The 27,719-nt window shown below is 35.3% G+C and overlaps 1 protein-coding gene across 1 annotated transcript; it reads right to left on the bottom strand.

Annotated features, from left to right (window-relative positions):
• Window positions 1–2,807: 2,807 nt before the first annotated feature.
• UBE2D1 (ubiquitin conjugating enzyme E2 D1) lies at window positions 2,808–26,245 on the bottom strand (the record flags this gene model as incomplete). Its single annotated transcript, XM_084244683.1, has 7 exons — window positions 2,808–2,853; window positions 3,523–3,616; window positions 6,588–6,693; window positions 7,713–7,790; window positions 10,090–10,121; window positions 10,212–10,275; window positions 26,222–26,245. The coding sequence occupies 7 exons, from the start codon at window positions 26,243–26,245 to the stop codon at window positions 2,808–2,810; spliced, it is 444 nt and encodes a 147-aa protein (XP_084100809.1).
• Between the last annotated feature and the right edge of the window lie 1,474 nt (window positions 26,246–27,719).

Here is a 27,719-nt window from a genome sequence, read left to right on the forward strand (position 1 = left end):
GGCAATTTGCAACTGAATGACTATTGGATTGAGAAAGTCAAAGGAGAAATTAAAAAGTACCTGGAGACAAATGAAAATGAAGATACAAGTTACCAGAACCTATGGGATGCAGCAAGAGCAATACTGAAAAGAAAGTAGAAAGCAATATAGACCTATATCAAGACACAAAAAGATCTCAAACTTAAGGAACTAGAAAAAGAACAAAGAAAGCCAAAATCCACTAGAAGAAAATAACTGTATGTAACTGTTAATATTGTCCTTCTGTTCTGTTTGTGTGTGTTTTTCACCTAATGGCTCTTGATCTTTTAAAGTTATAAGTAGTAGATTTACAAAGTAAAATTTTAATATTCCTGAATATAGTTCATAGAGAGGGGAAAAACACTCAAAGCAAAAATAAATAATTATATGCAGTTTACATAAACATTTGTAAAGTCTGTACTTCCGCTTGTGAGATAGCTGGGTGGTAAGTTGAGTTTACCCTTCCAACTTATATCACTAATTTATTGTATTGTGGCAGTTACAAGCCCAGAATCCAATCCAAGTATAGTTAATAACAATGTCCCAAAGTATCCGGGACATCAAGAGTCAGGATCCTAAGTCTCCAAAAGACTATTCATTTCCCTTTCCCTCATTCTGAGAGGGTCCTTAAATTAATGGTTAATCTATGAGGAAGCCCCCTGACTTCAGCTTTATACATTTTTAAAAAATAATTAATGTACTATTAGAATTAAGCAAAAACACCAAAAATGGTGATCTGACAGATTTCACATCACCGCTGATATCTTTAAGATTTTTAGTTGATAATGAGACTTGTGTTCAATCCTCAGGAGTCTGGTTGTACAATTCAAATGTAAGCAAAGGCAAACAAGAGTTAGGCATGTTTCAAAAACTTTAATAAAGAAAAAAGACACTTCCAAAAATAAATGCCACACAAGTAAAAGTTTTCTTTAAAAAGTTATATTCAAGAAACAAAACCCTTTACTATCAAAATGTACTAAATACTTAAATCTAATGATGTTTTGAGTGTTCAATTTCTGGGTGAATGTAGCTTATAATAATATAACTAGTAGTGTTTTTCATGATATGGCTGTTTCAAGACATCACTTAATATACTTTTTTAAGCCTATATTTTCTTAAACATCCATTTCACAATTCATTTAATTATTTTACATTCATTTAAAAAACACATTTTCTAACAATGGGTCATTTGTGCTTTAATAATAATGAACCATGGTAAAATACTTAAATGACTTCAATGCTTTGCTAATGACTACACCCATCACAGATTCTTGCACACTTATACATCTACTGCAATAATCAGAAGAGCTACAACTCTTCTTAGAAATGACACTCAAGTTTGGTAAGCATGCTAATAATTAAAGAGATGTGTTTTTTTCCCAAGTTAAACATCAGAACTTCGTAGCTTTCTTTAAAATCTGAAAAGAGAATCTGCTTATTTAAATCACTTTTAACCATAAATTATGAAACAGAGGAAAGCATCATTTTAGAATTTTCTTTATAACTTCTATAGTAACAAAGTATGTCCTTTGCCAAATTGTGATGGTACTAACATTCTATTTTAGAAATTCTTAATTTTAAAATGTTAAGAAATACATTAACAGTTACAGCTAGAGGTGCATTTTAATGAATTAACCTAATTATTTTTCAGGTCTATATGACATTAACATTGTCCTATCCTCATTTCAGGACTTTAGCAGTGATCCATGAAAAACTCCAACTAATTCTAAATTGTCTTCTACAACAAGAAACCAATGCATATCCCTTAGATAGACAACTTAATAAACAGATACAAACCCAAAGCAATCAAACTTATATAATTAATGGTGATGAATGCCAAATACGACAAACCTCATTCTCACAATCTGGAATTTTCATGCAAAATTTTATATAGTGTTTTGATCCTTACTTGTAAGATAAAGTAATTTTTATCTTTTTAAGTAATCAAGACAAATAGTAGAAAAAGCTTTTTATTTATATGGAAAAAGCTACATTAAGGTCTGTAAAAGGTGTCAATATAATATTGCCTATACAGAAAAAAATTCAAATGTGAATAGCAACAAATAAAAGTTACACAACTTTCTACTTAGCAGTGCAATTAATTCACATTGCAATAAAGTTAAGTCAAGTATAACAAAATCAAAACAAGTGTTTCTCCATAATCAATATACTGAGAATTACAGTGTAAAGATCATTTTGGGTTTGAGAAATCTGTAATTGAGTTACAGAATACCCTAAGACAAGGGACAGTTAATTCATTTAGTTATCAGCTGTTGGGCTTTTTCAATACTGTTCACAGGAAAAAAGTAATGAGTTGACATACATGTAAATAGAATATATTTAGTCTATACAGTAAAAAAATACAAATTATAAAGTGAGCTAACAAAGAATGAAATCTGAATACAGATTTATAAAACCGACAACATCATAGACAATACATACAGTATTTCTCATGTAAAAACATCTAGTTTCAGCAAAAAATAATTTGGTTGCTTTTCAGATGTGTTGTAGATCTCGTAGGCTGAAGATGCAGATGTCCAAGTATCTTAAAAACCATAATAAATGTCTTTCTCAATGCATACAAAATGATAAATGCTCTCATCACAGTCTTAAGGGTATTTTTGGAAGTTTGTTTTGTCTTGCTTCAGAAATACATTTAAAATGGGTAAAAATCAAAAGGATTTCATGGTACAGTGAGACAGTAAATGGTGCTCATTTTACTGCTAACGCTGAGGGGGAAAAACCTAGATTTTACAGTACTCTGGTATATATGAAATTTTTTTTTGATTTTACATTGCATATTTCTGAGTCCATTCTCGTGCATGTCTGTTGTATCTGTAGGCATACAAAAGGGATATATATAGTAAAAATATACAAACTGAATCTCTTAAAAGACCTATATACGACTTTCTTATGATTAATTGAAATAACACCTACCAATTATTGGGTCATTGTGACTTAACCTCATGCATAAATAAAACACCACAGACTTTTTAATTGATGAGCTTATAAAATATATTAAAAAATACCTAAATTACAAACAGAAAAATGAAACCAATTCTAAGAGAAACATATAAAAGCCAACTTTGAGGCATAATCTGCAAGTTGCAAATGAATCAATGGTATCAGCAAGATATGACAAAATGAGGTCAGTTTGGGGGAGTTTTAGGTTACTGTCTCTTCCTGGTAGAATATAATAAATGCAATATTCAATATTTTCCAATATCAAAGTCTTTCATTTTAAATTTACTACCTAGAATTACATATAGTTCTTCCTATCATCATAACATATTGTCAAACATAGAACACATACTATTAAACATAAAAAATTATTAAACAATAAAGATTTTTACAGAGTTTAACAAGAAACTCTCCATTGGAAAGATTAACAAACAATATAATAAGCATAATTAAATTTACTTAAGCATATTAATAATACTTATGTTCTGGCAAACTACACAAAAAAATGTACCAAAACAGAAATTAATATAAGTAGGCACTTACTTTTCTTTGTCTGATTTATAGATTTGTGCAATATCTGGTACTAAGGGATCATCTGGATTAGGATCACAAAGTAGAGAACATATGGACAATAAAACTAGATTTAAAAGAGAATATTATATTAGATGATTGTTCTACTTCACACAAACTACAAATGTGAAAATAATTTTACTCAATATAGACAATGAACTTATAAAGAAGATGCAAAATGAAATGAACTCATTAAATTATATTTTAGACTGACTTTGGTATTACTTTTAAAACAATAAAATTACCATAAAATTATCGTAACTTTTAAATTTCTAAATTCTGTTTGTATTTCTATTTATTTAAAAAATGTGAACCTCTCTAAAGTAGCTTTTAACAATATTTAACCTTGAGAGAGCTCGACAAAAGTATTTTTAGGTAACAGACCTATGCCCAATGGTACATAATCAAAAAAATTTTAGAAGAGCATTCTAACTTTACATGTTTCTTAGATAGTTTTATATTATTTTAATGAGGAAGTTGTCCATTTTTATTCTACTTTAATGCAGAAAATCTGTATTCTAATCAATTCAAAATAATCAATTAGAATTAATAGTCCAAACCCTTTTGGACATTTTATTCCTCTACTTCTCTACTCTGGTTTGCCATAAATAGATTGTCTACAAAGAAGAGTTATAAGATCTTTTCATTGAGTTCTTAATTTCATATCTATTTTTATATTATATGCTTTTAAAAAGCAGCGTGAAGAGTTAGCACCTAAATGTTTTAAAACACAAATGAAAAATCAAAAAAAGCAATTGTTTCTTGCCATATTACATGAAAATACTAACGCAAATAGCTACATTTAATAAAAACAACTAAGTATTTGAAAAAGGAGGAAAGAAGAACTTATTTCTCATTTTCTTCTACTGCACGCTACCACTTCTGAGGGGGTTCACTGAATCTTTGGAACAAACTTCCATCTCTACCTTCTTCTACTATATTCCCTCATCTTTTCCTACTCTTACAATACAAAAGTAAATTTATATAGCAGCACTGATTCGTAAATGACAGGGAAAGGGGGTGCTAAGTCTAATGAAAAACATATGTATTCATCTTCCTTATCTTCCATATGCGTAAAGATTTATTTATTTATTTATACAAGCACTGGGTACAGTCAGAAGCGCGGGAGGGTGAGAGAATTCACCAGAGCCAGAGCGGGGAGCAGAGCAGGCAGAAGGACCGAAGCACACTGCTGAGGGGAGCAGCGGGCAGCAGGAGAGGTCTGCCCGCCATGCGGGACCCTCCTCCGGTGGCCGGGGAGCAGCCGGGGATGGAACCGGTGCCGCAGAGGCTGCAGGTAGCTTCACAACCCAGCGCTCAACCGCTGCGCCACCGGGGAGGCCCTCTTCCATATGTCTAAAAGAAGGCTGGCATAGTAAACAGAGTAGATTACCTAGGCTCACATTCCCAAAAAGTTCTCAGATTAAACTCATGATGAAAAGCAAAATAAGGCACATAAAATATAAAAAAGTGAAAAACATACAAATGAGCAAACTTTGAGCTATTGATAAAATAAACAAAAATAAAGCTCCTCATCTTTCCACTCTTGCTACTAAAAGTCACTTGTGCTGATTTCACTATTTTACACACAAATCAAATGATTTAAGGTAAGAAAAAAAAAGGAAAAATATTTGACATTCATTTGAATGCTTACTATGTGCCAGGCACGTAGCAATCCTACATGGTAACACTATGTAGGAACCTCTACATAGTGTAGAGGTTACATATGAAGAAACTAAACCTGTTTGAATTCTTAAAGGATAGTTTCCAGAAGCCAACAATACTTATTATTCTTTATAAAAAGCTACCAGTGTCAGAAGATAAGTGCTCCACATCTGGCAGTCTGCCATTTCTTTTCTATGTGTAAGTACTTAGCTGCTTTGCCAAATGACATTCATTCTGTGATACCATTCCAGGAAGGAGTATATTAATTTGAATAACCTTTTATACAGAATCTTTCCTCTATCTAGCACATAACAGTTACATTATGGGAAAGGTTTTTAAAAGGACACTAGAATCTACAAGAACATCCTAGGTCAGAAAAATTGCCATTTATAAATAACCTTCTTAAAGGACCATTACTTAGCAAATACTTGAAATAATTATGACTGTGGACCCTGCTTCCTATAAGTCTTATCATTTTAAAACAACGCATTATATATTCATGTACCATTTACTTAAAAAATAAATTTTTAATGACCATGGACCCCTTCCTGAGTGATTCATGAAAAACAAATTTCTTAAATTTTATAAAAAGAAAAAACTACCATGTTACTCAGGAACAGATGTTACCAATTAAATCCATTATTTTCCAACTATCTAGTTCTCTTCTGTTAGAGAAACAAGACATAAACTAAGATGAATGGCATAACAAATAATATTGGCTAAAGGGACAAAAAATGGCTACAGATTACCTATGTACATACCTGATAATTTAGTAAAGAACAATGCTATATATCTGTGAAAACTGAGAATCCACATGGATTATATATCAGTCATTATGAAGCTATTAATAATGTAAAATTTGGACTCATCTAATGCATTAAATTGTAAAATAACTCTCATTTTAAATCATTTCTTTTATCAGCCTCATCAGAGATTTTTTTCCTAAAATCACATAAAACTTTTCTTACAGTGTCAATAATTTCATTTAATGAATAGAACAAGTTTTAACATATTATTTTTACCTCTCCCCCTCTATCTCTCGTCCTTTCCCCCTTCCCTCTCCCTCTCCCTCTCTCTGTCTCTCTCTCTCTCCAAAACCCAAACAAAAAAGGTAAAATCTCATTAGGCTTATCCCAAAATTTCTGGTTTAAAATTTCTCTCATTTCATCATTTACATTTGCCTATCAATTTCTGCTTCATCATCTCCCAACTGCTAAAAGCCAAAGAGTAATAAAATAAGAGGTAAGAAAGCAAAGTAAAACCAGAACATGAGAAAACACAGTAGATTAGTTATTTAAATTTTTGGTTCCTAGGTACTGTGTTTTTCCTGTCTCACTGTTATCAACTGTTATAAAACTGATAAATGAAATTACCTTTTGATACAGTCAGAGCTGGTGACCATTGTGACCTCAGGATATCAAGACAAATACTTCCATTACTGTTTATATTTGGGTGGTAAATTTTTGTTGTGAAAGCAATCTAAACATGAAACGAAACAAAAATGTGACAATTTATGAACTATGGCCAAAACAAACAAATTGCTCTAAAATGTCCTTAATTTTATATGACTGTAGTGGAGAAATATATTCAACACAAACTGAACAGCTACTTTGAGCCCACACAGCTTTAGTTATTGGGAAGGTGAAAGCCACTCCTCTTGCCCCCCAGGAACTGAGAAGTATTTTGGAAAATGTAATAAATAAGTCTGGAAGAGTCTGTATGACTGGGAGAGTTGAATCTGAAGTGATTAACTATAGCTTTCAACATTCCTCAAGGGAGTCATTTTCCTAACTTGATTATCAGTGATACCTGAAAGTGATACTTAGTTCTAAAAATAAGGTGCTGGCCTTGTTCCAGGGGAAAGCTGAGGAGCCTCACTTTATTACCTAGTCTAAGAAACCCATCAATAATCTTAATCTTCCACAAGAGTTATTGTTACATCATTTCATAAAATCTAAAATAATTACTTTCTAAGTGACAGAATTGTTATTGATTGTCTCCCTCTTTAACATCCCCATTTGTTACCTTTAGAACCCATCTAAATTTAATAAGAATGTATTTTTATATCTCTTACCACACTAAACAAAGGATGTGTATTGTATTTATTTTGTATTCCCCAATGGAACAATGGAACATAGTAGGTTTTCAACTAATGTTTGTTGAGTACTTAAAAAAAATAAGAAGAGTCAACTTTAAGAGATAATCCCCTAAGTTGAAAAGTCTGATTCTTGACTGTAAGAAACTTCCCAAAATATATGTATCTTTTGGTGAGGGAAAGAAAGGTAAAGAGACCTAATTTATAGCATAACAGATATATGGCCCTTTGTTTTAGAGACATAATACCACATTTGAGTCAGAAAAGCAAATTTTAGATTCAGCAGTTTTACAAAACAGTTTGGACATGTTAATCTACCCACAGTCTTCTGACATCCTGAAAATATTTCTGGGTAGGCAGTAAAATCCCTAATATAAAGCCACACCATCATAAAAATAAATACCTTTGGTGGTTTAAAAGGATAGTCTGTCGGGAAATGTACAGTGAGAAAGAAGACTCCACCTTGATACGCACTATCAGGCTGAAATTACAAAATATTTGCATCAGTGTCTGATTTCTATGTAAGTTTAGTAATCTAAAATGATCCCACCCCATCAGTTTGAAAATAATGCCATCATTTTGTCATAATTTCAAATTATTTACCTTGGACACAGTTTTCTTTTTGCAGGTATGAAGGAGGATTTTTCAATCATGTTGACATCACAGAATTTAAAACAAGACAAAAACCAAGACACACAGCGGTGTGACTTGCACAAACAAATTTGTTTATGAGTACAGATTTTTAAAGGTCAGTATACACTCAAGACTGTGAGGAAAAATAATTTTCTGCAGCAGCAATCAGTACAAAGAAAAAGGGCTGGAGCTAGTATTTACCTTCTTATGTATAAACCTTAAGTTCTGATGATCCTTTAAAGGGCAAGAATGGAGATGAACAGAAAATACCAAGTTATGAAAATGAAAGGCTAAGTGACACATTAGGTCTTAAATCTTCACTTAGCAACAGTTTATAAATGTGACAAATGCAAAAAAAAAAAAAGGCCAAAACAAAAGTGGCTAAATTCAGTATTTACCAAATTATCAAATTAGGAATCAACCTTGTAAGAGAAATTTAAATTTGGTCATGTTTTCTCTGTGGCAAACAGAAGATGTTTAACTTACAGTGTTACCAGAAAAGGGAAAATAATGACCAAAAAAGAAAAAAAGTAGCAAAATGCCTAACATTCTATTTAATTTATTTATATTTAATTAAATGTTTCATGCTGTTACATTTTAGCAATAAGAGCAATACTCTCATTATTTCTTCAAGTTGCTGTATATATACTAGAGGATTTTAGTGTATAATTATTCTTACTATATATATTGTTTAATTCTAGTTCATCAAAAATTATAAGGAATGTTGAAAATATAAGTTAATTATAATTGACAGATATGGTGGGTTTAGATTGTCAAATGATGCTACAGAATGGCATGTTTACATTACTAAAATAAAGGGGCTATGAGTAACATAATAGCAACCATTTGTTACAAGTGATTCATCTAAGAAATATTTCTCAAGGGCTATATAATTCAGATGGTAAGGGTGGCCTTTAAACGATAGTATTTTGATGGTTCTTACTAAGCAAAATAGAAACAATAAGATTCTATTGAAAGTTGTTATATAAATATATGTTGCATTTTAATCTTTAAATAACCTTACTGTAACAATTTAGTAATTTTAGATACTTGCACAGGACTCCTATTCTGAAAATTCATTTTTTTTTTGTTAAGTGAAACACAAGACAGTATGATTAGAAACTCTATGACTTACTAAATAAAGCTCTTTCTGGGAAGGAAGGTAAGATGATGTTCATGGAACATGTTACTGAAATACTCTCACCCAGCAGTTGATTTGACCTGTCAGCACCTATTTGTATACATTTAGATTTTTTTAAAAGATTTATTTATTTATACAAGCATTGGGGTACAGGTCAGAGGCGCGGGAGGGTGAGAAAATTCACCAGAGACAAAGCAGGGAGCAGAAGAACTGAAATACACTGTTGAGAGGAGCAGTGGGCGAGACAGGAGAGTTTTGCCGCACCATGTGGGAATCTCCCTGGCCAGCTGGGAATTGAACCCGCACTGCAGAGGCTGTGGACAGCTTCACAGCACTGTGCACAACCCAATGCGCCACAGGAGAGGCCCAGATTTTTGATTGTTGACAGAAAAGAAGTTTCAAGTCATAACTGCCTCTCAGTTCAGAAAGACATCACCTTAACAAAGGTATTAAGTGTTAACAGAAGTCAGCATAAAATAGCAGGTAATTCTGAGTTCAGGACAATGCAACAAAACTGAGTGGCAAATTCACAGAGTCACAAAGACATACCCATAGCAATATTTTATCAGTTTCACTGTACAAGCAGGAAAGTAATAAAACTTACTGCAAATTGGTGCTTGTTACTTGTAGGAATTTCATTATTGGGTTGGTTAGATTTATTTTTAACCTACTAAAACTATTAATATGAGAATAATTAAGCTTAGTTTTGAGCAACTGATCTTTTGTGTTTAAAATAAAGCAAGCAGCTTAGTTGCAAATTATGGTGATCCATTAATATGTGTAATGATCAAGGAAGCAAAGTAAAACATCACAGGATCCTAGCAAGTACTTGTCACCACTAGTGCTCTAGGAAATCATAACAAATCCTTTAATAATATTTTTGCTTCCTGAGTCTTTCAGAGTACAAGAAAATTCAACCTGAGCCACAAACATCTGATCAAAGGTGAAATGGCAAGAATGAAGTTTGGCTGAGGGAATTAATTTCATATATATGAAACATACTTACAGGCCCCATAATAGTTGCTTGCCAGTGGAACACTGAAACAAACAAAGGAGTTTTGGAGTCATTAACAAATGTTCAAACCTGTGTTAATGGTAGCAAAGTCCTAGCAATAGAGCAAAGCTTACAATCATCTCCTACGGGTCCAGCTGAACAATGAGCAGGTGGGTCACGTTGTAGGTCACTTAATTCCTAAAGCAAAGGGAAAATACTTAATTAATTCTTTTTCCGGTGAAACATGCCTAATAATCCCAAATTACATAAGCTATTAATTTTACTTTAAAACCATTTTAGACAATTCTATTAAAGATATGAAAGCATAAAATGTATTGTCAATGACTGGTATGAAGAATATGGTACAAGTAAGGTATTCAATTCCCTTGAGACAGCTTTAAAAAACTTAAAAAATTAAATAGACTAAAATATTAAATGAATTATCTATGTATGCAAGTTAATACAAGTGCTAAGTATGTAACATAGGAGAGTTAGGCTCATAAAGAGATGGATATTTAAGGAAAAACCTGAATGTTAACTGGAAAGAAAGGAGAACAGTCAGGCCATAGTTTGAAGCCAGGCACATTGATTCATATGCTATTTTCTGCTTTCAAGGAAGCAAGCGATCATGAAAAGGCACAGCTTTAGAGTTGGCCATTCCTGGGTTGGAATTCTAGCTCTATTATAAGAAGCTCTAAGATTCTGGGGAAGTTACTTAACTTCCTTACCTTCAGTGGGAAAGGAACTCATCACCTCCAAATATGGAAGGTATAAATTCAATATAAACAACTACATATTAGGACTGAGAAACTAATTTAGTTTGCATGACCACAGACTATCTCTGAGGAAGTGACATTGAAGCTGAAATTGGAAAGAATGAACAGGAGTTTGGGGAGAAATGGGTGACACTGGGGGATAGAATGAGGTTGAACAAGTAAGCAAAGGGCAGGCAGAATGCCGAGAATAATATACAGGATATTAATATTAAAGAATTGGTGTTTTATACCAAGTTTGTTGGGGGAGGGCGGTAAGCAATGGCACACTCTGATTTAAAAGAAGACCCTGACTGGTCTATGAATTGAATGGATAAGAGGAAAGAGGGAAACTACAATGAAGCTATCCGCAGCCTCTGCAGCACAGAGTTTGATCCCCCTGCCGGCCAAGGAGCAACCCACATGGCACAGCAGCCCTCTCCTGACTCGCCTGCTGTTCCCCTCAGCAGTGTACTTCGGTCAATCTGCCTGTTCTGTTCTCCACCCTGTCTCTGGTGAATCCTCTCACCCCACACACACACACCTCTGGCCTGTATCCCAGTTCTTGTATAAATAAATAAATCTTTAAAAAAAATAGTAATGTCTTTTCACTCTCAATATTTCACTATATATACACTGGGCTTTCCAGAGGCTTAATAACACATGATATTGTAACAAACTGGATGCTAAACAGATGTGAGAATTCAGCTGTCATCTATATGCCTGACTATAATAAAACCAGAACATGCATAAAAACGGCACACTTTTATTTTGGAAAATAGACAAATTTTGTCAATAAAAAGTGTTAAGTTATTATGTGATGGGTTTATTGTTTTTAAATTATTTGCTACAAATTTTATATGTTTTAATTTCCCACGTAAATATTAATATTTACAAACAAAAGCTCAATGGAGCCTTCATTGTCCTGAAACCAAAAAGTTTAAAAATTGCTGGTACAGCCTGATGTTCCATGTGCAAAGCTAAACTTTCTGGCCTTCATTATTTTCTTTGTCCAAAAGTAACTTTCCTTCTATCTCCCCTTGCCTATATTTTACTCCTTATAACAGTAGCCATCTTCTCAAAGATTAGTTTCAAAGCAGTTTTAGATTCAAACCTGGATCAAATCTGATCTTGCTCATGACCATTACTAGTTGTATGATCTTGGGAAACATATCTCTTTGAGTTTCAAGTGCTCCATTTGGGGCTATCACTGATAACCTTCAAGAACTATAACGAGAATTAAATCAAAACATGTAAGTTCCTAGCTTAATACCTAGCATGTGCAATAAATGATTAATACTTTCCTCTCTCCTTTTCCTCTTTCATGAGACTTTTTCTCAAAATCAGGACTTTTATGCATTTTATTCATGGAATTCTCCACAATACTTAGCACATTGCTGTTCACATAGTTGTTTGATATTGTTTGAGTTAAAAAATAAAATTTAAGGAGTAAATTAAGTGATCAGCAAAACAGATATCTCAAATTTCAATCTTTTAGAAATACAAATGATTAGCTTTGGCAATCAAATTAGAATCAATTACTCCTTTATATAGGTATGCAGAACTCATACAATAAAAGGAATATCATAATGACATGTGTCGAGAGAACAGTTATAAATACTGGAGTGGTCCTTTAATGACATATAGTAACACCTAAAAATCAATCTCAAAAAGTATTAATCATTAGTTATTAAATACTAATGCCACTGCCACAACTATGTTTGATATACAAAAGGTATGGTATTCTAACACAGTGTCCAAAGCCATACAAAATTCCTGCAGGAAATTTTTGGTTTTGTTTTTTGGTTGAGAAGACCTCAAAACACTAAATATTCCATTCATATTGTTTATTTAGGATGCTGCTGACCTACTTTCAGGACATACTTTTGGTTGTTTTTTTTCCGAGAGTAGAGTTAAGGGTTTGTGTTGAGCCGACCCAGTCTCAAAGTGAGCTATATTTCAACCACTGGTAATCCTTGGTGACAGAGTTGGCATAAACCAAGCTACAGTTTGTGGCATTGACAGAGGTACTTTTTTTTTTTAATTTTTTGCATGCTCAATTTAACCAGCTGGACTAATTATAGCAGAAGTTTACTAAGCACTTCCACATCCTTCCTAACAGAACCATAATTCTGATTTTATACTCATCCCAACTCTACCCTCCAATTTTTTAAAGATTTTCCTTAATAGTATCAGATTATGAACTTTACAAAACTTCTTACAAGTCTTCCAGATACATTTGTTAATAATCAAACTGTAGCATGAAATTCGATAAAGTCAGTTGTGGGGGAAAAAACACTTTAAAAGATGTGTGTACAGGAAAGAGGTTCTCTGGATTCTCAGAAGCTTAAAAAGTAGTTGTATCTCCAAGAAAATACATGTATAACTCTGAAGTATCCTGTTCTGAATGTGTTTGCTAACCTTTCAACACTTTAAGGAGAACTAAGTTTGTCCTAGGGCAGAATTGTGATCCAGTAAGGAAGTGGTACAAATATTTTAACTGAAACAAATTGCCCTCTAAGTCAAAAATAAACACTGAAATCTGAACATTAGAAAGTAAAGTTACAAAATCTGGTAAATTCTGAGAAGTCACATGGAATATCCCCGAATTTACATCATACTCCACCCCTACAGTGTGGCCCACAATACCTAAATATAAATAACCCTATTTGTTAAAAGGTAGATTGCAGGAACACAGAAGAAGTTAATGATCTTTTTTAATTTGCTGGTCACTAAAAGTAGCTTTCAGGGCTGCCACACTCCAGGTATGGCATCTACACCATCTCCAGGGATTGCCATTCACACAGACCTCAATGTGAGTGGTACTCCTGGGGACTTGACAAAGCTTCATTACAAAATGTTGTACATAAAAGAAATAGACAACATCCCTGACGCCCAACTTAGACTGTTTCCACTGTTTTTGATAAACAAATATCATTACCGATATGGAAGCAAAAGTGATGGTGTTGGTCATATGCATGGGATCAGGAGCACTTATTTTAACTTCAGTTATTTTATCAATATGTTGAAAATGGAAAGAAAACAATGGTAAAACTGGAATTCAAAAACTAAAAAGACAGTATCATAGTAGGAAAAGGAAAATAGTTTTCAGTGTGGGAGAAAAAAGAAACTTGACTTCCCCCACCTCAAACCATACCCAAAAATCCAATCTATACAGATCATAGGTTTAAATAAGAAAGACAAAATAATAATGCAGAGAACAGATAAAAAGTCCATGACCTTGGTGGAGGCAGAGATTTCTCAAATAGGACACAAACTGAATAAAGAGAAAATTTGGACTTGATTAAAGTGAAGCTTATCTGTTTATAAAAGACACAGTAAAAATGTGAGAAGGAAAGCCACCACACAGAAGATATCTGCAATCCATATATCTAACAGAAACCTCACATTCAGAATATGCAAAAAGTCTTCCTCCTCAGTGCAGCAGTCAGTGTGTCAGTCTCATAAACAGAATATGGAAAATATATTTCTCCAGTGCAATTTTAAAAGGCAGATTTGAACATGCATGTTATAAAAGAGGCTATCAAAATAACCAATGTATATTATGAGAAGGGGCTCAGCTTCAATAGTCATCAAGGAAATGTACATTAAAATTAAAAAGCTATGTCACTACACATCCAACAGAATGATTAAAATGAAAAAAGCCAGAAGAAAACACAAGTGTTAGCAAAGATGTGAAGCAACTGAATTCTCACATACTGCTGATGGAAAAAGAAAAGTTTGATAGTAACCACTAAAAGGGAACTTAAGGATACTCAATGGCCAGCAATTCTGCCAGATATGTACATAACAGAAATGTGTAGAAATCATATAATGTAAAAGAGGGTTATCAAATAATGAGATTAGCTGTAAATTCATAAATGAAAAGAACTCTTTTTGATAAGAATTAAAATTGTGCACTTCAATTTTCATTGCAGTGACAAATCTAAAATTGAAATACAAAGTTGACTGCATTTCTTTCTTCTCCTTTGAGACAAAGTAAGTTTAAAACAAACTAACTTTACACCTAAATGTAGATGAAGCAATACATATCAAACTTGTACCCCGCCACCCAACAAAGTAGTCTTTATCAATGAAGCAGTTTGATTCCAAAGAAATTAACACTCAAAAAACAAAACAAGAAACAAAAAAAACAACTAATTAGGGTACCTATATTTCAAAATAAAAATGCAAGATGTATTAATAAAAGGCAGATTATAAGACATTGTCCCTATACTGTGACAGGAACTATAAAAGTACTCTACACTTTTAAACACAAAAAAAATGTGTACTTAATGGATCTATACAGCCTTATATCTAAGCACCTCTATTCTAATTCAATTTTCTATAACCAACTAGACACAAAGAAAAGTACTGAAAGTACTGAAACTGAATTTTAAATTGGCACAGATGGCTTGTTTATAACACCCCCACAATATGCTGAGTGTTCTCCATAAAACCAACCTAGACACAATCCCTGCCTCTAGGGGACTTAAAATCTAAAAGTAGACTAGGCCCCTAATTCAAAGAAAGTAAACAAATAAAAGGAAACAAAGAAGTGAATGTAAGAGAAGCCGCCTGCATTAATCTCTCAGCTCCCAGAAGGGTAACAGTCCAATCTGAACAGTAGAGAATGAAAGCTAACTAGTCAGAGCTGCCTTATTTACCATCTGACTTAATATGACACTATGCAATAAATATTCTCTAAAAAATTATGCTGACCAGACTGAAAATGCTTTGTTGTTCTCTAGCTTCAACATTCAGAAGATCTAAATCTCCATAATAGATATAATATATATACCCCACTGGGTGTGTGGAAAGGACATTAAACAGCCCATACGTAGCGACTGATTTACAGCCCCAAATTTCAGTTACTGAATCCAAAATATATAAAACATTATTTCAAAAAAGCTGGCTCAACAATCAATTAATGTGACAACAACTGTCTTTACCTAAAATTCCTAAAACAAGACAACAATTCTTACTGGATTACATTTTTTATGTTGTCTCTAAAGCATATATGGGCTATGTTTGGTGTGTCTGTGAATAAACATTTCATGGACTTACAGTTCACACTCTGATCTCCTTATTCAGTTGATTAGAGCTATTTCAACAGAGAGATGTCATACAATGTTTGAAATGCCTCCAAGTACAGGACCTTTTTAATCCTTGAGTTAATGAACATATATTTTAAACCACATAGATTCTTCCCGGAAGACTTCAAAATGCTAATAACATACAATTAATTAAAGTTATGAGAACCGAACTCACTTCAACAAAATGGTCTTGGCTGCTTCTCTGTTTTTTTGGGGTCAAATACCTCCGGCAAAGGCTGCTATTGCCACCATCAAATTCCACACAAAAAGAGGAGGAAAGCAATGATGCGACTGACTTTGCTGCATCACAGTATTATTTGTTGAATCTGAACTACGAAGCGGGCAATTATAATAAACATTTCAAGTAAAGATCAGGGACATTATTTACTCAGTGTCTCAGATCTACAACCAATTTCCCCCCGTGCTCTCTAAACCAGCCATCATGACTTTCAATGTCCAAAAATGCTATCCTGTCCTTAATTTTTAAAAGTGGCTTCCTTTTAAATAGAAGGCTCTTGATTGTCTCCCTTTATATGTTATATCAATTATACATATATATAACACAGATAGATATCTTTTTTAAAAATTTAAGGTATCCTAGTAAAAACTATTCGAATCTATTTTATGAAGACTTATGGTAAAAATACACATTCACCCCAATAACCCAAACTCAGAGTCTTGGAATCCTCCCATTCCCTCCCTTCACATTAATCAGTAGTTTAGCTATTCAGATTCTCCTTCAGTCCAGATCCCTGCCACTGAAATAGTTCCAGCAGCAGTTCCCAATCATATAGGAAAGTAGAGGTTCCAAGGGCAGAAGAGTCTGAGAGATAAGCCAGAAAAGAGATTTTTCAGGGTAGGAAGCCAAAAACTTGAAGTAGGGAGACATCATTAAAGTATCTAGAACAGATTGGGTGGCAGAAGGAGTCTGGAGAGACTGCCTATACCACTGAATCTTTGAGACTTGACTTGAAGGACTAAGCAAGGGTAGGCAAAGGTGGGTATGGCCAACTCAGAGAGGCCATTTGCTACAGATAATCTGTAATTTTCCTTCCATAGCCCTTTCAAATGTTCTCTGCTACCGCCCTAGCTCAAATCTCACATTTGAACAACACAATCTTAACTGACATTATCCTAGTTCTCTACTAACACACTGCAGTCAAAATCTTAAAAATCCATGTCAAACCCTTTTAATGTTTTTCATTAGCCTTAATATAGTTTTAAATCCTTACAGTGACTTATAAACTTTGAAGGATCAGACTCCTCCCTATCCTTCTATTTGCAACTACTTGCCCCCAATGCTGTCTGCATCAGTTCCATTCCCCAAAATGCTATCTTGCCTCTAGTTTTCAAACACCATTTCCTTTTAGAGAAAAACCTTCCGCCCAGATCTGTCCCACCACTCATTCATTCATTCACTTTACTTACTTTACTTTCACCTTCAAGTCTCACCTTAAATATCATTTCCTTACAGATGTTTTCCTTAACTGTTCAAAAGACAATTGATATGTCCCCAGAGTCCTCTAAGCTTCCCTTTCCATAACATTTATCAAATGTGTAATTACAAATGGTAAACAATCATGTGTTCTATGAGGCAAAATAGTGCATATCTATCACTATGATTAAGAATGGTATGTCCTTACTCAAAAACCTTTAGTGGCTTCCCCAAATTTCTGCATTAAGTACATTTTTTCTCAGTGTGGATCTTCAAGGCCCTCCACAGCATGAACTTTTATATTCTACTATTCTCTGAGTGGGTCCCCAAAGCGAGATCACCCACTGCTTCCAAAATAAGTCACACAGCCTCTAGTATTATCATTTCTGACGCTTAATCTAGGAGGCTGACTTCCGTAAGTCTTTAAAAATACTACCCATCCTTCCAAACCTGTATCTAATTCCATTTTCTCCATAATTTTCCTGATATTCCCTAAATAAATTTAGCCTCTCCTACCTTTGGCTCCCTTCCTGCTCAAATATGTTGAATATTACTTAAGGTACTTCTCTAAACCTACCTAGTTGTTACATGGTCTTTCTTAGTCTTACTCGTTTTAAATGTCTTTGATAACACTTCTTATGTCTTACTTGTCTACCCATCTTGTTACCTTACTTTGTATATGTCTTATGTACAGAAGGTGCTCGTGAATACATTTACTTGAATAAAAAAACTACAACTACAGGGGTCCCCTGGTGGCCTAGGGGTTAACTCTCAGTGCTGTCACCCACCGCCATGGCCTGAGTTGGATCCCCAGCCAGGAAGCTACCCACATGGCACAGCAGACCTCTCCTGCCTTGCCTTCTGTTCCCCTTAGCAGTGTATTTCAGTGGATCCGCCAATTCTCCTCCCCACTGGGTCTCTGGTGAATCCTCTCACACCCTGCACCTCTAACCGGCACCCCAGTTCTACACAAAAATAAATTAAATCTTAAAAAAAAAAAAAAAACAACTACTACATGGAAGGAAGTTGTGAAGGTATGGTCTAAATCTTTAAAATACAAAAGACACCTCTGATATGGAATTTAATGGTATCAGAAAAGTATGTTATGCAGTAGAGTAACAGAAATATATCTTATTTGAGTCCCAAATAATCACTCTTTAATCAAAGAATAATATATCTTTATATACTCATTAACCTTATACATTAAGATGCCAATATTTTAATTCTGACATCTGAATATTAACAGAATTTTAACTCACCTTTCAAAGAGAAGATAGTGCCACTACTTGCTATTTTTGTGACCATTTTTGCTATTTGCTGAACAAGTAACATTCTATAGGTCTGCTTAAAATTATAAATCAGAAAAGATCATAGAAATTACCTAGTCCAACCCATTAAATTCCTTGATAAAGAAAATAAAGTCTATGCATTTCTTAGCCAAAGTCACAAAGGCAAAGCTAGCAAAGCTAGGACAAAGGCTCGGACCACTTGACTTCCCTCCAGCTCTCTTCCTACCCCAAAACAATACTCACTTCAAGACTGTAATAACGAAAGCATATTATTCTCAATCAACACTGGAGCCAACAATGCTCCAGCACTGAATTAAACTATTTACAACTTTCAGCATGCTCAAGAGAAACAAAAGTGTGATGAGTGAAGGAATGAAAATGAATTCATCTTTTCCCAGGAGACATATCTTGTAAAAGGTTAGACACAAACACTAATTCATAATTTTGAATGCTTCAATATCAAAAGTAACTACTTCATAGTAGCCAAGAAAGATGGTGCTTCAGGGAAAAATACCTACCAATACTTACCAAATATTTGTTATTAAGTATTACTTCTTATACCTAAGAACTGGCACATAGCAGACATCTGCACAATAAATTAATCTCTAGTATCACCCAGTAATGGTGCTTGTATACATAGGTGACTATAAAAGGCTGTTACTTGTAGCAGAAAACAGAGCATTGTCAGTTTGTATCAGATAGAAAAGCTTCCAAGACCAGAACATTTTACATTATACTTCCGTGTCTATCTATCCATCTGTATGTTTGTGTGTCTATGTTAAAATAATTTTTGTGTACATATATACACACACACATATGCATGAAAATGGCATATATTTTTGACAATATTGATTTTTACCTATGGATTTTATGTTATGAAACAATTTCCAAATTTTTATTATAGCAACTTACAGTAAGAAAAACATTTATATGGCACATATTAAAAAAAACAAGCAAAAATAAATGTTGGCAAGGATGTGATGAAAAAGGAACTCTCCTACATTGCTGGTGAGAGTGCAAACTGGTCCAACCACTATGGAAAGCTGTCTGGAGGTTCCTCAGTCTACTAAAAATGGAGCTACCATATGACCTGGCAATTCCACTCCTAGGGATCTAACCCAAGGATACAAAAATATTGATTCAAAAGAACACCTGTACCCCTATGTTTATTGCAGCACTATTTACAATAGGTAAAATCTGGAAACAACCCAAATGCCCAAAAATAGATGACTGGATCAAGAAGATGTGGCATTTTTACACAATGGAATATTATTCAGCAATCAAAAAAGATAAACTCATACCATTTGCAGCAACATGGAAGGAGCTAGAAGTAATTATGCTCAGTGAAATAAGCCAGAAGGAAAAAAGAAAAATATCAGATGGTTTCACTTATAGCAGGAATATAGGGGAACCAAATAAGACATCAGTGTAAAAAAATAGTAACAGTACAAAACAACAAAGCAAAAATGGACAATTATAAATCAGAGGCATACTGCAGGGGACGAGGAGGAAGAGGCATGAGAGGAAGGGAGGAAGGAGCACAGGGGACTGAGGTGATGGTGCATGGGTGCATTGGTGAAGGAAACTCTATGGGGACTATACCTGAGGGGGTGGGGGGAAGCAAATATTGTTTAAAAATGTACAATGATGTAAAAAATTTTTAAAAATTAATATAAAAATTTATATCACAAACTATTACATATATATGTAACTAAAACAAAAATTTAATGAAACAACCCCCCAACAATACCCAAAGCACCAATATTTTTTATTCAATTTTTTAAAGCTATATATGATTTATTAAAATGATTTTGTCACTTCTGTTCGGGAAGCTCATTCCTATTCTAGGGGCTCATAAAAGTATAAGAAGACACTGGGAAAACGTAAACCTTAGTATGATATTCATTCCTTTGAGATAACTTAACAGACATCAATTATAAAATATTATTATTCAAAAACTATGTTGAACAGCAGAGAGGCTTATTATTTTGTAAGTAAAAAATAGAGATCATATTCTAGGCCATAAAACTGGTCTCAAAAATGTAAAAGGAGTCAAATTAATAATGATAATGAAGCATGTTCTCTAATCACAATTAAATTAAATTAGAAATAACTAACAAGAAGTTATCTGTAAAATCTCAAAACATTTGGAAAATAATATACTTCTAAATAACTCAAGGGCTGAAAAGGAAATTATAAAATATGTCTAACTAAACGAAAATACAACACATTAAAATTTGGCAGACACAAAAACACAAGCCAGAGTCTTGCTACTTTAGAAAGCAATGAGCCCTGGACATCAGGTCTGTTTGGTTGTGTCTAGAGCAATCCAAAATGTGCTCACAAAACCAATGTAGATACCTGGAGAACAATTTATTTTTCTAAAATAAATTAGAAATAATTTGTGAGAACTGATTATTTTTATTACTAAGGAAAATTAGGGTGAAAAAACCACCCCCTACCCTACCCCTGTTGGAGAGGCATTCTTAAGTCTGAAAGGAGAGAGAAATCTATTAAACAATATGGTTTCACTGAAGAAGAGCCTTACAAGCTGCATAATATGAACAGAGAGCAATGAAGGAAACAAACAGCAATAGGCAAGACAGGAAGTTCAGCGCACAGTGGTGATGGAATAGGCAGCACTTAGCGCTAGACAGTGTGCTTAAGAATACTTCTCCATGCTAAGGACAACTCCTGGAATGCAGCAGCCTCTTATTACTGTCCAATGAACATAACCAAACCTTCATAGAGTCATCCCAGAACCAAATTAAAAGAAAAAAAAAAAACAAAACCTCAGCTTCTCAGAGGTCATCTAGAAATAGAATCTGTCCTGCCTTCAGCCATATGTTTTGAATCAGCCTGAGGATGCTACAAACCCCACCATCACAAAAACCCTACAAATATGGTATATATTAGACATATTAATAAGAGTTATCACAGCATTTCACAGGGGTAAGACAAAAGATGGCTATTTCAATACCAACTTTGTTTTTTAAAGATTTTATTTAGTTTTATGTAGAAGAACTGGGGTATCGTCCAAGGTGCAGGTGGTTAGAGGATTCACCAGAGACAGTAAGGAACAGAACAGGTGGACTTACTGAAATACACTGCTAAAGGGAGCACTTGGTGAAACAGGAAACGTCTGCTGCACCACATGTAGGTTAGCTCCCTGGCCCGCACAGAACTCAGGTCACAATGGTGATGGCACTGAGATTCAACTCCTAGGCCACCAGGGAGGCCCTCAATACCAAATTTTAATTAAATATGCTATCTGCTCATCCATTGCTAAAATAAAAGGAGAGGTCAGCTACTACGTTGTGGATAATCATTAAGTCAGTTTGATGGCAGGTATTTGGCTTATCATTTTGATTAGTAGCACTCATTAAAAACATCTTTTCTCTGTGTATTTCAGAAACTCAAGCAAATAAGGATGTTATTCTGCTTTACTGGAGGCAATCCCACATCCTGCCAGGTTTGGTTTTTATATGTGCCTGGCTTCCTAAAATAACCATAAATACCCTTATTTAAATTTATGCTATTTACTTCTACAGAGAAAAAAACCTCAAAACTTTTTACTGTTATAGGTTATCTTGTCTTTTTACACCTCTGCTGTGGCAAAGAAAGAAAAATACATGATATGAGGGCAAAAGGAAGACTGAGTTTAATTACAAAGATCTAAAAGTGGAAAATCTCACAGGGTAATTGTTTAGAAAAAGAACACTTTCTTCCTTTCCTCTCAAAACAAATCATTTATCTACCAAGTATAAGTACTGTATTCCTCCTTTTTTTTAAAAAAAAAAAAAGTAGTATCCTTTACTGAAAAAAACAGGAGTCTTAGATTTTAATCTCATAATCTGAAAATCTTCCTAACATATGAGTCTGAGCTACTGACTACTATTCAAAGCCACTATAGGAACTAAAATGCTCTATCAATTCAAGAACATTTTCTCAAATGTAAACTCTACAATGAAATAATACTTTTGACAGAACATTTGTGAACTACAACCAATTCTTTCAAATCTGTTTTTGAGGATAAAACTTTTAAGGAATGCAACAAGGGTGAACAAAGTTATACTATTCATTTACCATGTTAAATGATCTAGTGTACATTACTTCAAAGCAGAGACTTACAATGCATAATCAACAGAGTGATGCATCAGTGAAAATGATTAAATACGCCAAGATCTTAATTATACTACTACTTTACATTTGTATAGAACATTCCATTTTGCAAAGCATTTACAGCCATAAACTCATGTGACTTTCTTATGTCCTTCAATTTAAGTTCAACAGATACAAGACATGAGTCCATCTGGGTAAAAGAAGCAATGCAGTTAAGTGGTTAAGGGTATGGAAGCTGGAGCCAACTGCTTGGATTAAAATCCTAGCACTGCCCCTTACTAGTTAAGTGCCTCATCATCTACAAAATTTACATTATAGTCATTTCTACTTCATGCCTACTGAATTTAAAATCAATTAATATATGTCAAGCACTCAGAACAGAGTTTAGCACATAGAAATCATTATATATTTTACACAGTGGTTGTATTTATCAGGAGCATCATTGTATGGATCAGGACACAAGCTAGTAAGTTAAAGAGTCAGAAGGCTGGGTTTTGCTACCTTTTTTAAAGCATCCTAATGTTTTCTAGATTGATGTAAAGAATTAAATGCCTCCCCACCTTGGAGTGTGCCTGGTGCCCAGAGCTTCTGGGCACATGAGGTGACAGGGACAGAGAATACACACCAATGACTTTTAGTTTCCCCTTCTGCTTTGGGATGGCAAAGCAAATGTGTGTTTTCCTAAAGCAGGTAGAGCCAATACTGTTTTGTACTTGTGCCTGGTTCAGAGCTGTCAAAAGTATGATGGACATCTTTGATATGTTGTTATTTTAGTAAACATTTTTTGCCCTTTCAAAGAAAAAGAATTCAATGTCAAATTGTAAAAATAAAAAAAATCAGCACTTCAAAATATTTATCAAGTTCATTTATATATTTTTATATTAAATTGATTATAAATAACAAAAACTCTTACTTTTCAAAAAATAGATCAAAGAGTAAACAATTTTATCCTATCACATCATGTCAGCATGATCATAAATATAATTTCTTTGTCAAATAAAAGTATCCGGAAGGAAATACAGAAAAATGATTAATGACTGTTTTTAAAACATTTATATTGTAACACCTGTAATTTAAAAAATGATTTCCAAAACAAGTTTATAAAGAATTGAAAACAGATTGATAGAACACTTAGAAATTCTGGGAAATAACAGATGTCCAGACGAAAACCTGCCCTCTTTTTTCCAACCGTTTTAGGTATCTTTCCTCAGACTTTGTTCAAACTTTTTCTCCTTTAGTGATTTAGGTGACTGTGATAACATCATTCACTGTATCTAAAAATAGAGAATTGGTGCGTAAATTTATGAGCTGACATACAAAACTGTCAGTGGATGTCTAGAGTATTAAATCATTTAGTAAATTCTACTATAAAAATATATTTAAAGCTGATATTCACATGCTCTGCACATACATATGATTTTACTTCAACCATCTTTATAATCTTTTCATGTGAGTGCAGTCAGTGTTTCTCACCAGTGTTTCTACTCCAGTCCAACTGAGGATTCCACATTTTTGCATTTATAGCTGTGGGGACAGTCTGAAAATACTCCACAAGTGATTCTGACACACCACAAGCTGTCCCCTGCCCTGCCCTCCACTCAATCCTGCAATTTTCTGAGGTTCTGCACAGTTCTAAAGTCTGCCACTTTAGGTTGAGCAAAATCATAACCGAATGACTTATATCTATCAGAGTTACTTTAATAAACTTAAAAAGAAAGGCCAAGAGTTAACATGTACGTTCATTTCTTGAAACATGCAAGAGTCAAATTAGTATTTTTATCTTGATGATGTCAAAAAGGGCTTCAGATATAAATATGAACCAAATACACTGGTTCAGCATGGTGATTAACAACTGCCCAATATGGTATTTACAGGTAGTGCCCATTTTCTTTGGAAAGTTTCTTTCTGAGGACAAATTATCCACTATTTAAAAGTCACTGTAAGTGCAAAGACTCACAACTAGGAAATGAAATAGAATTTTATAACTTTATGGAAAAATGTGTGTAATTAACTCAAATGTGAGACAATATCATATCACAATTAGTAAGTATACAAAGCATGGCAAAGATGCTGACTAGGGCTTCAAAATTAGGATTATTTTTTTAAAAAAATGTATAATAGTATTATCTTAAAGTCAGAAAACATAACTCAACAAATACTGATTGTTACATATTTCATACTAAGGGGTCCCTTCCTCAGGAGGCACAAAAAAGAACCGTGATCCACAGTTTTAGTATATGAAACCAAAACCAAAACCTGGGCTGTGTGAGAAAGCTGCTGTCCTCTGTACCAGAAGATGCCACAGAGGTGACTGAGATACAATGTATACATGTCTCTGCTGTATCCATTCACTAGTGGAAAAAGTTGATAAAAAAATTTTGGTGTGAATCCATTTATTTAGAAAACATGCTGTCCGTTGTTGGCTTAACTTGCTAAACGCATTTTCCATTTAAAAAACAAATTCCATGTTTCCAACATGAACTAGAACTACAAACCTAAAACCTGTGTCAGTAGACTGACCAAAAACCCATCAAGGAATCAAAGTGAAGTGGAAGCCCCCAACCCCAGTATTGTAAGATGTTCACATGTGCAAGAGTAGCTATCTATAAATATGCCAGAAGACAATTCCTTACAGAGTTGGGATATGTATTTGGAGAATGAATATATACCTTTCTTCCTCGTTCTAAACCCATGTGTCAAAGCATCAAACAATTTTATTTATGGCAGTTTCTGTTGTGTCTCAAACTTTACATATAAGTTTATCATGGGGGGTGGGGGGGCCTGCCTGGCTTGACTCACCATGAATCACAGCCAGGAGGTCATCTTGTGTATCAAGCAACTATGTTTTCACTACAGCTATGTGACCTGAAGTGGCAGCAGCAGCAGAGGCACCAAAATAGAAGGGGCAGGAGGCTTCTCGGCCCCAACTAAGCCAGCTCCAACGACAGAGAGAAAGAACAAACCCAACAGCTCGGAGGAGAAAAAGGCTGCAGGCCCACCACACCTTGCTTTCCCTCCTCGGGAACACCGCGAAGCAAGACTATAAAAGAGGACGGGATTCAGAAATGTGTGGAGAAAACACGGCATGACAGGGCCAAAAACTAGCTCGGTGTGAAGGCAAAAATCCAGCCGTGACCATGTAGTAGAGATTTCGAGCAGGTCTGGAGACGGAGGAGGGTCTCCACCCGGGGACTCGGGGCGTAGCTCCGGCGCGAGAGTGCAGCGGCGCCCCGGTCTCCAAGCACCTCTGCCCACCCGGGATGGATGCCCGCTCCCACCTCACCTGTCCGGTGCCCGCTGGCCAGGCCGTCGCCCCCGCCCCCCGACCCCGCCCCGGCCCACCCGCGCATCCTCTGCCCTCCCGCCGCGTCTCCAGGGACCACCGCCCGGTTCGGCGCGGCAGGGGGCCGACACCCGCCCCGCCTCCCCAGGCCTGGCCCCGGCACTCACTTTCTGAATCCGCTTCAGCGCCATGGGTCAGGGAGGGCGGCGGGGGACACCGGCCGGCGGGGGGCGGCTGAGGGGTTCGGGGACTTGGGGTCCTGGCGGGCTTGCTTCGCTGGCTGCTCGGCTCGCTCAGCCCGGTGGGTCCCCGGCTCGCCGCTCGCTGGCTCGCTCCGGGCGCTGGTGCCTGCTCCGTGTGCGCCCGAGCGCGGGTGTGCGCGAGTGTGCGGACGGGGACGCCGGCGAGACTCTTTTGTTTCCGCTTTTGCTTCTGGGAAGGAGCCTGCGCCCTCCCCGCCCGCGCCCCGCCCCGCCTGGCACACTGGGAAGTGTAGTTCCAGCCCGCTCCGAAGCCGCCCGCCCCCGGCAAGGTCGACTTGTTCACCGTTGACCTCAAGCTGGCAGCTTGAGTTTAGAGCTGCCAGGGTCTCCTGGAGTTGATGTCTGCATTGGATTTTGAGCAAGTGACTGAAACTGGAGTTCCCAGTCTGTAAAATGGGGCCAACCAATGAGCTCATGAGGTTCCTGGAGGGATTGCTCAATTTTCACAATCACTCCTTGTCTAATATGGAATATGGCTGATCTTGTTATTTTCGCCTTTTCAGATTTCTCTTTTATTAGATGAATTGCCTCAATTTTTCACACACGCAAAAACTCATGCCAAATATGATTCCTTAGATAACTTTTTAATTCCTATGTCGAAAGGTTCCTCCTCCAGCCAATCCTAATCCCATAGATCTGCACCTCCTCGAAATCCGGACGGCACATTCCGAGTTTTACCCTCAGCATTAACCTCTTCCTTTGGTTGATTGTACAAGGTCAATAGAGTCTACTCAAAATCCTCATTCCCTGAGTTCCTACTAACTTGTTGCTAATTAAAACTTGGCTTCTGCTTTCGGCACAAGCAGAAAAGGTTTTAGCTAAGGTCAACTTGAGCTTCTAATCACCTAATTCAATTCACTCCTTATCCTCTGTGTTGTTTTTTAATCAATTGGTTGGCAACCAGCCCTTTGCTTTCTTACTTTTCAGAAATGCTCACCACCTCTGACTCATACAGCACATTGGTATTTCCAGCTTCTACTTCTCTGACTTTTTTTTTTTTCCTGTGTCACTAGTTCCTCTCCCCTAACGTTGGAGTGCTCCAGACTTCAAAGCCTTGATCTTTCACCATCAACATCTTTCAAGAAGCTCAACTAATCTTTGACAAAGGAGCAAAGAATATGCATTGGAGCAAAGAAAGTTTGTTCAATAAATGGTGCTGGGAAAACTGGGTCGCTACATGCAAAAGAATGAAGCTTGACCACCACCTCACACCATACACAAAAATCAACTCAAAATGGATTAAAGAACTAGACATAAGACCTGAAACCATAAAATATATAGAAGGAAATATAGGCGAAACACTACGTGATTTGCACATCAAAGACATCTTTACAGACACATCACCCAAAGCAGTGATAGTGAAGGCAAAGATAAACAGCTGGGACTACATCAAATTAAAGAG

The sequence above is a fragment of the Talpa europaea genome (genome assembly GCF_964194135.1).
Source record: "Talpa europaea genome assembly, chromosome: 10".
In the NCBI taxonomy this organism is placed as follows: domain Eukaryota; kingdom Metazoa; phylum Chordata; class Mammalia; order Eulipotyphla; family Talpidae; genus Talpa; species Talpa europaea.